This window comes from Aspergillus wentii, assembly GCF_001890725.1.
Source record: "Aspergillus wentii DTO 134E9 unplaced genomic scaffold ASPWEscaffold_1, whole genome shotgun sequence".
Classification (NCBI taxonomy): Eukaryota; Fungi; Ascomycota; class Eurotiomycetes; order Eurotiales; family Aspergillaceae; genus Aspergillus; species Aspergillus wentii.
Window position 1 is genome coordinate 3049171 of NW_024467832.1, and position 12740 is coordinate 3061910.

At 50.1% G+C, this 12740-nt stretch overlaps 6 protein-coding genes across 6 annotated transcripts; 5 read left to right on the plus strand and 1 right to left on the minus strand.

The window, feature by feature from the left end:
- Positions 1-247: 247 nt before the first annotated feature.
- Positions 248-1948, minus strand: ASPWEDRAFT_23294 (dihydrofolate synthase; the record flags this gene model as incomplete). Its single annotated transcript, XM_040832459.1, has 2 exons — positions 248-1603; positions 1760-1948. The coding sequence occupies 2 exons, from the start codon at positions 1946-1948 to the stop codon at positions 248-250; spliced, it is 1545 nt and encodes a 514-aa protein (XP_040694863.1).
- On the plus strand, positions 1922-4007 carry ASPWEDRAFT_34688 (uncharacterized protein). Its single transcript, XM_040834064.1, has one exon. It carries the CDS (start codon positions 2230-2232, stop codon positions 3511-3513), a length of 1284 nt encoding a protein of 427 aa, XP_040694864.1. The 5' UTR covers positions 1922-2229; the 3' UTR covers positions 3514-4007.
- Positions 4008-4113: 106 nt separating this feature from the next.
- On the plus strand, positions 4114-5342 carry ASPWEDRAFT_34689 (kinase-related protein). The gene is made up of 2 exons (XM_040834065.1): positions 4114-4395; positions 4544-5342. The coding sequence occupies exons 1-2, from the start codon at positions 4356-4358 to the stop codon at positions 5212-5214; spliced, it is 711 nt and encodes a 236-aa protein (XP_040694865.1). The 5' UTR covers positions 4114-4355; the 3' UTR covers positions 5215-5342.
- Positions 5343-5660: 318 nt separating this feature from the next.
- Positions 5661-7146, plus strand: ASPWEDRAFT_178952 (putative GPI anchored cell wall protein). The gene is made up of 4 exons (XM_040831780.1): positions 5661-6151; positions 6226-6374; positions 6448-6878; positions 6951-7146. Exons 1-3 carry the CDS (start codon positions 6057-6059, stop codon positions 6714-6716), a joined length of 513 nt encoding a protein of 170 aa, XP_040694866.1. The 5' UTR covers positions 5661-6056; the 3' UTR covers positions 6717-6878; positions 6951-7146.
- A 218-nt stretch (positions 7147-7364) lies between these two features.
- On the plus strand, positions 7365-10558 carry ASPWEDRAFT_34691 (ribonucleotide-diphosphate reductase subunit RNR1). Its single transcript, XM_040834066.1, has 4 exons — positions 7365-7606; positions 7725-7882; positions 7943-8883; positions 8938-10558. Exons 1-4 carry the CDS (start codon positions 7588-7590, stop codon positions 10406-10408), a joined length of 2589 nt encoding a protein of 862 aa, XP_040694867.1. The 5' UTR covers positions 7365-7587; the 3' UTR covers positions 10409-10558.
- Positions 10559-11030: 472 nt separating this feature from the next.
- On the plus strand, positions 11031-12730 carry ASPWEDRAFT_34692 (uncharacterized protein). Its single transcript, XM_040834067.1, has one exon. It carries the CDS (start codon positions 11070-11072, stop codon positions 12600-12602), a length of 1533 nt encoding a protein of 510 aa, XP_040694868.1. The 5' UTR covers positions 11031-11069; the 3' UTR covers positions 12603-12730.
- Positions 12731-12740: the final 10 nt, after the last annotated feature.

Below are 12740 nucleotides of genomic sequence, written 5' to 3' on the forward strand. Positions count from 1 at the left end.
AAAGATCTTCCGGATGCTCTTTTTGGAATCTATGACGCTAAATCAATTATCAATTGCAAAAATGGACTAGTAGGCCATAGCGCGACTGTTTGTGCGTTGGACAATGCGCATAAATCATGAACTACGCCGTACCATAAGTACTATCGAAGGAATTCGCCTGCCGGCTAATCAACCATGGCTGCAAGAAATATTTACATTTACATTCTATTTCAAAATATAACATTGGGGGCATCCCGAACTGATTATCTCATGAGACGTGCGATTCTTTTCCCGCCTGTGCCTCGCGGAGGAGACGGAGAACATCTGATACAAGATACAGACTGCCGGCAATGACCAGTGGGCCACCGCTGGCCTGCTCGCAGGCCCAATTGATGGCAGCCAGAAGGTCTCCGTCGAAGTCTTTCACCTTGCCGATCCCCAGGATCGACTGAACACATGTAGCAAGCTCTGGAGGGTCGACTGCTTTAACCCAGGGCATTCCATCTACAGGTCCGAAGGCGGTTGTTGCAACGTTGTCCCCAGGCTTGATAAACGAGTGAAACAGTTCAGTCAAGTCCTTTCCACGCGATGCTGCAATCACCCAGGTTATGTTACTCTGTGGTGAGCGCAGTTTGCGATCCACGTACGCCCCAAGCACCTCGGCTGACTGTGAGTTATGAGCCCCGTCAAGCAGTATGGGCTCTTTGCGGGCAACCAATGGCTCAAGGGTAATGTTTTGTAAACGTCCTGCCCACTCTACACCATCGAGATGTGGGATTAAAGTGTCCACGTCGACTTCTGGGCGAAGTTTAGACATGGCCAACTGAAGTGCCGACACAGCACAACACATATTCGCCTGCTGATGAGGCTGAAGGTCCAGCTTTTCGAATATTTGCCTAAGCAACGGGGATTGGATATCGGAAACGTCCGAGTGGACAAACATCGCATTAAGGTTCAGGTCGTTGATGTACTGTTCGAGAGTGCTAATCACCTCCGGCGCATTGGTGCCATCGACCACACAGGGAACCCCAGGTTTCAGTATGCCAGCCTTTTCACGAGTGATTTCCTCAATGGTGTTTCCCAGCAAAGACTGGTGATCCAGTCCTATTTTAGCAATGACGGAAACCAGAACATTGTTCAGAATATTTGTAGCATCCAGGCGGCCTCCCATGCCAACCTCGACCACTCCCACTTCCACTCGTTCATGGTTGAAGATCTCGAAGGCCGTCGCCGTCAGCAATTCGAATTCGCTGGCACCAATCCCCAGTGTTTTATTGCGCAGTTTGACTTGGGCTTCGATGTGTCGGAAGAGGGACTCTTGCACTACTCGCTCGTCGATAGTGATGCAATCCCACCGGTCGATAAGATGAGGGGAGGTAAAGCGACCGCAGCGGACTCCGCCCGCCGCCAGCAGGTGCGAAAGGCAAGCGCTGATCGAGCCTTTGCCATTAGTTCCGGCGATATGGATGGCCTGCCATGACAGAGGGGTCTGCTGTAGGAGACTGGCAATCCGGCCGAGCCCGAGCTCAATCATTCCTCCAAATATACGGTGTCTGGTGGTTGTTTGGACCAAATCCTCATCATCAGAAAAGCGTTCTGGGCGAAATTGGTATTGATGCAGCCCCTAATGACTTAGAAGGCTGGCGCAACGTGGAATGTAAGCTGGACCAAGCGTAAGAAAAGTTGAAAGAAGACAAATCCCTTTCGGTCGAGATAACCAGACCTCGCCGCGGAGTTGATGCCTCAGAGTCCTATGCAAGACTCAGGCGTTGAAAGTTACCCGCGGGCGATAACGGCCGTACTGTATTGTACGCAGGCGTATCTGTTGAGCCTCTCGACGCCACACTCCAGCCTCTTTTCCTCCCCGACGTGTTTTCTTCGGAGCCTCAGGTGCAAATTCCTTTCTGACATTCTGCCTTTGCCTTCCTCCTTGCCTCCGCCAGTCCGCCAGTCCGCCCCCGTTCTCCATCAAACCACCACCGGCTTGCCAGCGCAAAGTCGCCAACTTATCCTCCCGTTCCCCGCCGAGATTAGTCCCACTCTTTTTATTTCTATTTATTATCGGTCTTTTGGGGTCACATTTGTTAAAGGAATTGTTTGGCATTTTTTTTGTACTTTATTGGGCTGTTTACTTCGTCGCCATGGGTATTCCGTAAGTTTGTTCAGACTCGTGTGCCCCGTCGAGTGAAACGCGCTGCCTCGCCGCCGGATGGAGCACGGGGCAAACAATTGTACTAACCCTGCTGTAGAATGTTCCGTGAGCCTTCGGGCGCTGATAAATCTACGAATAACGCCATAAAGGATCCCTCTGCTGCCGCGCGATCTTCAATCCGCCGCCAATCTACCATTCGCCGCCCGTCGCGCTTCGGTGGTTCCGACTTACGCAGCGCAACCCTTCGCTCAAGATTTCCTCGCCCGATCGCAGATGAGATTGAGCGTGAAGTGAATGGTTTTAGACACCATGTGCGCTCTCCAGCTCCGAACTCTGGGCCTGTCGACGACCCCTTTGATTTGACAAGAGGACTTGTGGATTCGAATAGACGAGAGGCCGGCCAAAGGTTACTAAGAGATGCCATTCACCACAATCACCCTGGTCGGCGGTTGAGAATACCGCGCGAGTCGCCGATGGTTGACTTCCTCAGCCGTTTCTCCCCAGGGGATGACCCTGGCAACCGACAAAGTCCAGAGCATCCGCCTTACACACCGCGATTTGCTCCCGCATATCACAGCACGGCATCTTCGCAGCCACACCCAGACGTCATTCGTCTATCCCCATTTCCCCGCTTCGGTGGTCCCGGTGATGATCCAGATGGATTGACAGTTCCTTTGTTGCGGAGGGTCGGTCAACGCTCTATCAACGAAGCGAATCGAGTGGGTCGCGGACCCGTTGTTGATGGACTTGGAGACCGCCAGCGGAGTTTGAGCCCAGAGGATGACGAACAAGAGCATGATGCGTGGGAGACACTCCTAACTACCATTGCACCAGACGCCAATCTTCCCAGTGCCGACTCTTCATTCGGTTCCACAGCGGCCTCTGGGGCAAATGCATCGAGGGAAGGGACATCCGGAAACTCGGCCAACCCTTCTCAAACACTTCCATCCTCTTTGGATCCTACGGCGGCGACAGTGCGAATGGTGCTCGACCCCTATCCCGAGTTCCTGAACCCATGTGACCCACCGTCTTCCGATTCAGGCTCGGACTCGGAGTCGGAGCTTAGCCAGCAAGCTCTTAACCAGCGCTATCGCGCTCGGATGCGCCTCATGAACCCCATTCGGCAGATGCATAATCTTCATTCCACCATGGATAGCCGACCTCCTATTCCTACGGTCTCATTCTCCTTTTCCGATACATCTACCGACCCGGACTTTACCCAGATGCAGGCCATACTGGATCGTCTTGCTCGCAGACAGGATATTCCTGATGAATGGTGGGCAGCTGCTGGCCTGTCTCGATCTCTTGGCCGCAGGCTCGGCCCGGGAGACGAAATCCCAGATTCTGACGACACCGATGGGCCAGCCAGGCAGAGGCCCTGAATATTCCTTTCTTACCATTGTCGTTGATAGTGTTTTACATATGATACTGTTGTATGTGGAAAGATATCTTTCGGTTTGAATAATAGCGGGTGGGGTGGGTTATTCTGTTTGGCGTTGATGGTGCATTATTGATTTTTCTTCTTGTGGATTTGCATTATGGTTTTGCCCAGGTGGACATTGTCTGCCCTGGGAACAGGGGAAAGCCATTCCCGTATATAGTCACTCGGGTTCTTTGTATTCATAGTCTGTGATATACCATGTTTTACAGCTGCGAGTACAGCGCTTGGTCGAGTTGACTATCTCTCCATCCATCCTTTTGCCTGAGGTAGTCTATTCGAGATGGAAAGTGGGGTATTAGACAATCAAAGGTACAGTCGAAAAGTTCCATTAATTAAAGAGGGGTACCCCTGGTACCAACCGTTGTTTTTCCTCCTATAAAAACCACTCCATGGAATCATCTCCAACAATTCCGGGTGTTGTTGCAAAAGATCGACCATCCTTCCCGGTGACGTAGAGGAGGCTTCGGGGAAGCACATCGCAGCACCCCACTCCGAACGACAAGCCCCGCCTATTGCGTATGACTATTTCTTATCAGGGCCACAAAGCTTGCTTTTGGTTACCATTCCACAACTTCTCCTCCCATTAAAAGCTTTGACCATAAGACAATTTGCCTTGAACGATTTTTCACAAAAATTATATATATATATTGCCATTTGGCGCCTTTGTTTCGTTATCATACTTGTGAAAAATCTCGACGCGATCCTCGTGACCACGTCAAATATCATTGTTGACTATATAGCGAATCTGTTTTTGATCGTCATTGGTTGCACCTGGTCATCACTATGGATCATCAGGTGGATAGATTAGTCGATAAAATCTGGGGTAAGTCATTGCAGTCTATCGTAATTGAATCGTTGCTTGCCCCTCCGGACGTACCTATAAGCAGTGTCGACACTTCGACACTACAGGAAATATGGCAACAGGCAGCACAACCAACCCTGTAATAGAAGTATATCTAACCTCTTCCCAGCAAAATTGCAAGCCACTCCCGACAATGCCCGTTTAATGATAGCAATCAGTGGCATCCCAGGATCCGGGAAGACACAACTCGCCAACATGATGGCCAATCGAATCAATCAGCTCTATTCCTCAGAACACGCAAACTCCCCTCCCGTTGCAACAGCCCTCCCAATGGACGGCTATCACTACACACGGGCAGAACTCGCGCAGATGCCGGATCCCGTGTACGCCGTTGCCCGGCGGGGTGCAGCCTTTACGTTTGACGGCCACAAGTTTCTAACACTGGTACAGAAGCTCCGGGAACAGGTAACACCGGAGACTCTGAGCGTGTTTGCCCCCAGCTTTGACCATGCGGTTAAGGATCCTGTTGAGAATGATATAGCCATCCCTGCTACGTGCAGGGCTATCTTCTTCGAGGGGAACTATCTAAGTTTGAATAAGGAGCCGTGGAATGAGGCTGCGAGCCTGATGGATGAGCTTTGGTTTGTCGATGTGGACTTTGAGATTGCTCGGAAGAGATTGATTCGGAGACATGTTCAGGCGGGGATTGCGAAGGATGAGGAAGAGGCAGACAAACGGGCGAGGGAAAATGACCTGGTCAATGGAAGGGAGATTGTGGACTTCAGAATGGATGTTCAGGAGATTGTTTCCAGCAATTATGATTCTATGTGGGACAGGTGATGTGGATTATGGACATCCAACATTCGACAACCAACACCGTTAGCATTTTGCAGACAGAAAGAGTATTCTGCTTGTGAGTTTCTCTGTACATTCTTCATGATATAAATACAACAATCCTTGCTTCACGCTTTTATAAATGTTGGGGTGTCTTTCATGTGTATAGTTCTGAAACAAAACACTGTACATTCTACCTAAGATTTTGGATACAGTTCTACAACACAACTGTACTCCACTAGCTAATAATCCGTGCAACCTAGCAATATAGCAAGTCAGCTGAATATTTTCAATCTATTTTAGCCATCTATAGTCTCACGAAATTAATAGCCTATCTATAAATACTCAAGTCTAGCCAGAGCCTTCGAATTATTGAGGCTGTATGGGAAATTGCACCGTTACTTACTCAGCAGCCCCCCAGAGTCTCCGCCCAATCGAGTGCCTGACGCCAATCCTGTTCTAGCTTAGCGGCATCCACTCTGAGCCTTACTGTTCGTAATTACAATACAGGGACTGATGATCGGCAGGGTTGCTACCAGTTTGGAGTGAAACAACCCTCGGCCCCTTCGATGCTAATTTCCTCCTTCTGCTTCATCGGATTCTGCTTCGAGATCTCTGTCATTCTTCAGATTATCTTCGCATCCGCCACTCTTTCGCTTTTGCGCAACCACACTCCTTATTATTGCCATTTACCACGTTCTTTACAGCCGATATTTGTGTATAGTCGCTCTTTTGCATATTCCTCTCATTCCTTTTGCTTTCGCGATCCCAATCCATTGCCCCTAATCGTTTTGACGGATTAACCGACGGCCTACAACAACCGATTTTCAACCAGTTCATCAGCAAAAATGCACTTCGCCAAGTCCGCTATTCTTTTGTCCCTCGTGGCTCTCAGCAACGTCGTTGTTGCTTCGACTCCTGCTTGTCTTCTTTCTGCGGTGGGGTAGGTTTGCGACAATCCTTCGGAAACGCGAAATGTGGAGGGGAAGAAGATCATCGACTGACACCTCTACAAAGCTCCCAGGAGAACCCCGCCGATCTCAAGGCGATTTGCGTCACCAATGTCGACAAAGTGAAGGACACCATTACTGAAAAATGCGGTGATAAGAAAAAGGAGGCCCTCGACTTCTTCTCCGATGTCTGCGCGTCTGCCGGTCACAAGAATGGTGCGTACTATCAAGCTTCAACGCTGCAGTGCAGATTACCTTGCGACAAGGACTAACGTTGCTTGTATATTAGTTGTCGACAGCTCCTCGACTAGCTCCGCTTCCGGCACCACCGCCACTTCTACCGGCTCCAAGTCGACCGGCACTGGCTTCGTCACTTCTACCTCGACTAGCTCTGCTTCTGACTCCAACAGCAGTGGCTCTTCTGGCACCAGCTCCAGCAGTTCGTCTTCCAGCTCGCCATCGCCCTCTGACTCGGTGTCCGCTGGCGCTTCCGACAGACACGTCTCTGCCGCTGCATTCGCAGCTGTTGTCTTTGTTGGCTTCGCGGCTACACTGTGAGCATGCTTGTGTTGGGTCCATTCTATCTTGCGGTTCCGGCCATGGAATAAATATTCGAAATATATCCAATATGTTGTTTTCATTCGAGTTGATCCTTCATTTAAAACCCCTTCATAAATAGCTTGTTGATTTTGAAGGGGTTGATAAATGGCATTTATGTTTCTATATTGAATTTAGTTGTGTTTGAAACACAATACAATCGTTACCCGAGAACAGGGATTTGAATCTACTTACCTTGGACCATGAGTTCGTCGATCAGATCATCAGATCAGTCGTAATGAACCGCTCGTGGTAATATGAGATCCGACCCACTGTTGTCATTGTAGAGTTCATCTCGTACCAGAGATAGTACTTTTAGATGAAGATCATTCTAGGGCATTTTGCAGAGTATAAAGGGCAGATTTATGCAACTGAGCATAGCTGAGCTTCGAAACCCACTGATAGCCCAGAAGATCAGTTCACTTGATATCGCAGCTCACCGACATCATCATACCACTCGGCTGAAGTCATCAACTGCCGATTCCGGCGCCTAACCGGACTGAGGGCACGCAAAAGCACATGACTGGCACCCAAAGCGCGTTCTGGGCACCCGTACAAAGGGCGCCCATTTAGCCCAAACACGAAAATTCGCGTCCGTGTCCACCAGCAACGCGTTGGCCCGGGCGAGAGATCAAATACCTTCCAGAATCTCTGCCCCTCCGACTTCTTTTTTTCTTCCCATCCCTCTCTCCTCCTCTTTCTCCTCATCACATTTCATTTTTGACGAAGCTTTTCTTTTTCTAATACCATACGAAAAGCCCAGTCTTTACACTTATTCTCTAATACTTCTTAATACCCTTGTTCAGTTTTCTCATTTGCCTTACAAATCAAGATGTTTGTCTACAAGAGAGGTAAGATTTCACCTTTAAGCTCTTGAATGGATCTCAAGCTGCTTGACAATCGAGGATGTGATCGTATTCATTCGCCACTGCTTGAGTGATCTCTTTGCTAACGGATCAAAATTTGTAGACGGACGCAAGGAGCGTGTACAGTTCGACAAGATCACTGCTCGTGTGTCAAGACTTTGTTACGGCCTTGACCCCGACCATGTCGATGCTGCTGCTATTACCCAGAAGGTCATCTCTGGTGTGTACCAGGGTGTTGGCACCGTTGAGCTTGACAACTTGGTATGAAGAATCTTTGGTTGCCACATTGGAGCACATGCTGATTTATAATCTGCTTTACAGGCTGCTGAGACTGCCGCATACATGACCGTCACACACCCCGACTACGCCATCCTTGCTGCCCGTATAGCCGTTTCGAACCTCCACAAGCAAACCAAGAAGCAATTTTCCTTGGTTATCTCAGATCTCTATCACTATGTCAACCCCAAGAACAAGAAGCCCGCGCCAATGATTTCAAAGGCAACATATGAGACGATTATGAAACATGCAGATGAGCTTAACTCGGCCATTGTCTATGACCGCGACTTTAACTACAACTTCTTCGGCTTCAAGACTCTGGAGCGTTCATACCTGTTGAGAATTGACGGAAAGGTGGCCGAGCGTCCTCAGCACTTGCTGATGAGAGTTTCGGTCGGTATTCACGGTGACGATATCGAGAAGGCCATTGAGACCTACCACTTGATGTCCCAGAAGTACTTCACACATGCCTCCCCGACTCTGTTCAACGCTGGTACTCCCCAGCCACAGCTCGCCTCGTGCTTCCTCGTTGACATGAAGGAGGACAGCATCGAGGGTATCTACGACACCCTCAAGACTTGTGCTATGATCTCAAAGACTGCTGGTGGTATTGGTCTTAACGTCCACCGTATTCGTGCTACTGGCTCTTACATTGGCGGAACCAACGGTTCTTCCAACGGTATTGTTCCTATGCTGCGGGTGTTCAACAACACTGCCAGATATGTCGACCAGGGTGGTAACAAGCGCCCTGGTGCTTTCGCCATTTACCTCGAGCCTTGGCACTCGGATGTCTTCGAGTTCTTGGATCTCCGAAAGAACCACGGTAAGGAAGAAGTCAGAGCCCGTGACCTGTTCTTTGCTCTCTGGACTCCCGATCTGTTCATGAAGCGAGTTGAGGCCAACGGTGACTGGACACTCTTCTGCCCCAACGAAGCCCCCGGCTTGGCCGATGTCTACGGCGATGAGTTCGATGCTCTCTACGAGAAGTGAGTGTTTCCTACATATTTCATAACTAAATCAGTATACTGACGTCATAATAGGTACGAGAAGGAAGGCCGTGGCCGCAAGACCATTAAGGCCCAGAAGCTGTGGTACGCCATTCTGGAGGCTCAGACTGAGACTGGTAACCCCTTCATGCTGTACAAGGATGCTTGCAACAAGAAGAGCAACCAGAAGAACCTGGGAACTATCCGCAGCTCCAACCTTTGCACCGAGATTGTCGAGTACAGTGCTCCCGATGAAGTTGCTGTTTGTAACTTGGCTTCCCTTGCCCTTCCTACCTTTGTTGATGCTGCCCGTGGTGAATATGACTTCGGTAAGCTGCACGAGGTTGTCCGCGTTTTGGTTCGCAACCTCAACAAGATCATCGACATCAACTACTACCCCGTGCCTGAGGCTAAGAAGAGCAACTTCCGTCACCGCCCCATCGCTCTGGGTGTCAATGGTCTTGCTGATGCATTCCTTGCTTTGCGTTTGCCTTTTGACTCTGCCGAGGCCAAGCAGTTGAACATCCAGATCTTCGAGACCATCTACCACGGTGCCTTGACTGCTTCTGCTGAACTCGCCAAGGAGCTTGGTCCTTACGAGACTTATCCAGGCTCGCCGGTCTCCCAGGGAATCCTGCAGTACGACATGTGGGACAAGACCCCCACTGATCTCTGGGACTGGGACTCTCTTAAGGCTAAGATTGCCCAGCACGGTGTTCGCAACAGTTTGTTGGTCGCCCCCATGCCCACTGCCAGTACCAGTCAGATTCTGGGCTTCAACGAATGTTTCGAGCCTTACACCTCGAACATCTACTCCCGCCGTGTCCTTGCCGGTGAATTCCAGGTTGTCAACCCCTGGTTGCTCAAGGACCTGGTTGACCTTGGTCTCTGGTCTGACAATATGAAGAACCGTATTATTGCCGAGGGTGGTTCCGTTCAGAACATCCCCAACATCCCCGCTGACATCAAGGCTCTGTACAAGACGGTCTGGGAAATCTCCCAGCGATCTATCCTGCAGATGGCTGCTGACCGTGGTGCCTACATTGACCAGTCTCAGTCCCTCAACATCCACCTGAAGGAGCCTACCATGGGAAAGATTACCAGTATGCACTTCGCCGGATGGAAGATGGGTCTGAAGACCGGCATGTACTACCTCCGTACCATGGCTGCCGCCGCCGCTATCCAGTTCACTGTCGACCAGGAGCAGCTCAAGGTTGAGGACACCAATGTCGCTCGTGCCAACCCCTCGTTCAAGAAGCGGGCCGGTGCCACCACCGGTGGTGCTTACGCCGCTGTTCCTCGCCAGCCCAACGGTCAGAATGAGGCTGCCAACCAAGGTGGCGAGAGCCCACGCACCCTCGCCGCTGATGCTACTCCTGTCCCCGATGAAGAGCAGAAGAACCGTGTCTCTCAAGAAGAGGACAGTGAGAAGACAAGCGAGCAGCGTGAGAATGACATCTACTCGCAAGAGGTTCTTCAATGCAGCATTGAGAACAAGGAGGCATGCATCATGTGCCAGGGTTAAGTTTAATGGGTTTGTTCATTCGGCGCTCGGGAGGTTTGGGTGTATCTATATTATGAGATTGATGGACATTTTTCGTTTGTACTTTTTGTTGTGGTCTTTCTGTGATTACAAGGCGTGGGTTTACTGGAAAACGTTATATATGGACCTTGGACCCAGTCTATAACGCTTGATGTTTTACGGCTGTGATTTAGGTTAAGAATGAATTGACTTGAGAATATCTACCTTATGCCAGTACTCGTAGTTCATGTCAACTTAAGAGCGAATAAGCCATTAACTGTATGTGCTTTGACTGCAACATCACGAGCAAGATTGGATGACTGATAATTCTCCGACTTCTTCCCGTCGTGGCATTCTTGGTATAACGTTGAACTCGCTTGGCCTACCATTGGCATAATCCTTTGGTCCGCTTGCATATCCGCCGACAAACCAGATAAGCTGAATCGAATGAACAGAAAAATGACGCAAAGAAGAATTACCGAACAACCCCCGCATTCCGTGGAGGTGAAGTTGCCCAACCCCGGATCGACAAGAATCTGGGGAAAAGCGGAGAGTCGAATCAGAGACGGCCGTCCCGATGCCAGTAGGACAGAATAAATAGCGACACTCTCCCATGATGGGGTGGGACGGATTTGCCTACTGATCCTCATCAAACTGGCCCATCATGCCTCTCTTCGATTCGTTAAACGTGGACTTTAAAGCCCAGAAATGGGCCTTGTTCTTCTGCTCTGTGTCTGCCATTGGAGCACTCGTCTATGGCTACGATAACACGTACTACAATGGGGTCCTGGCCATGCAGGAGTTTAAAAATGACTACGGAGACCACTACGAGGATGGCAAGCTGGCGCTGGCAGTCAGCTTTTCGTCACTCACCGCGTCATCTATATATATCGGTGATTTACTGGGTGCGTTGATCTCCGCACCTATCAACGATAAATGGGGCCGGAAGACGGTCTTTTTATTCGCGTCGATTTGTGTGCTCGGCGGTGGTATCGCTCAAGTCGCAGATACACATTACGAAGGCGTCATCATCCTCGGTCGGATTCTCATCGGACTCGGGGTGGGCCAGTTTACCGTGACTTCACTTCTGTACACGGGGGAGGTGGCACCGGTACAGATTCGTGGACCGGCACTGATGATGTACCAGTTTCTGCAGTCTTGTTCGCAGCTCGTGGCGTCTGGGATCACGCAGGGGACACAGAGTATTGAGTCGTCGTTGTCTTATAAATTGCCGATGGGGGGATTGGTTATCCTGCCGCTGTTTATGCTGGCTGGGTTGCCTTTTATCCCCGAGAGCCCGGTTTGGTATGTGATGAAGGGGAGGACGGAAGAGGCGAAGCAGGCGCTTTGCAGGGTGCATCAGAGCGAGGCTGGCTATGATCCGTATGATGATTTGACTGTTCTTGAGGAAGCGAAACGGCGTGAAGAGGATCAAGCTGAGTTTTCGTCGTGGAAAGCTCTTCTTTTCGATCCTATTGAGCGAACAAAGGTTATCTGGTCTGCTGGAGCCATGTATGCGCAGCAGATCTGCGGGATTGTCTTCTTCTATGTTTATGGAGTCGTTTTCGCTCAGGCAATCGGTATTGAAGACCCTTTTGTCATCCAGCTCATCATCAACATCCTCCAGGTCTTCTCTGTCGGGGCGTCAGTCATTACAGGTAACAAAATCCGACGACGAACCAACCTCTTCGTCACCACGACAATCATGCTGGTGGCATTCATCATCATCGGGGGCATCGGCACCAGACCGCTCACCACATCCTCGCAGTACGTGCTAGTCATCTTCTCGATCCTCGTAACGATGAACTACAACTTCGGCCTCGGCCCGTTGACATACACCATCGCCCGAGAAATGGCCGTCGGCGTGAACCAGAATAAAATCATGTCGACGTCTATTGTCATATTCTACCTCACCACGTGGGTTATGTCGTTCACCGCGCCGTATCTCTATTACACGGCGAATTTGGGCCCGATGGTGGGATTCGTCTATGCCGGGACGACTGTGACTTCGTTGGTGTGGATTTGGTTCTGTGTGGGTGAGACGACAGGGAGGAGTGGGTTGGAGATTTCCATGTTGTTTGCTGAACGGGTTCCGGCGAGGAAGTGGAGGACGTATGTTCTTCCGCAGGTTGAGGCTGTGGGTGCGAAGAAGGCTGCGAGTACTGTCGAGCATGTCGAGGATGCTCAGGCTGTATAGTGATGGTAGATGGTGAATCTATTTTAGAATTATAAGATCATTCAACTTTCAGTGCACTGTGCATAGTCAGTTTAGAGTCAAGTATAAAATGATGATTCAAAAAAGAGCAAATAGATGGTGTCTATTCAATCCAAAATC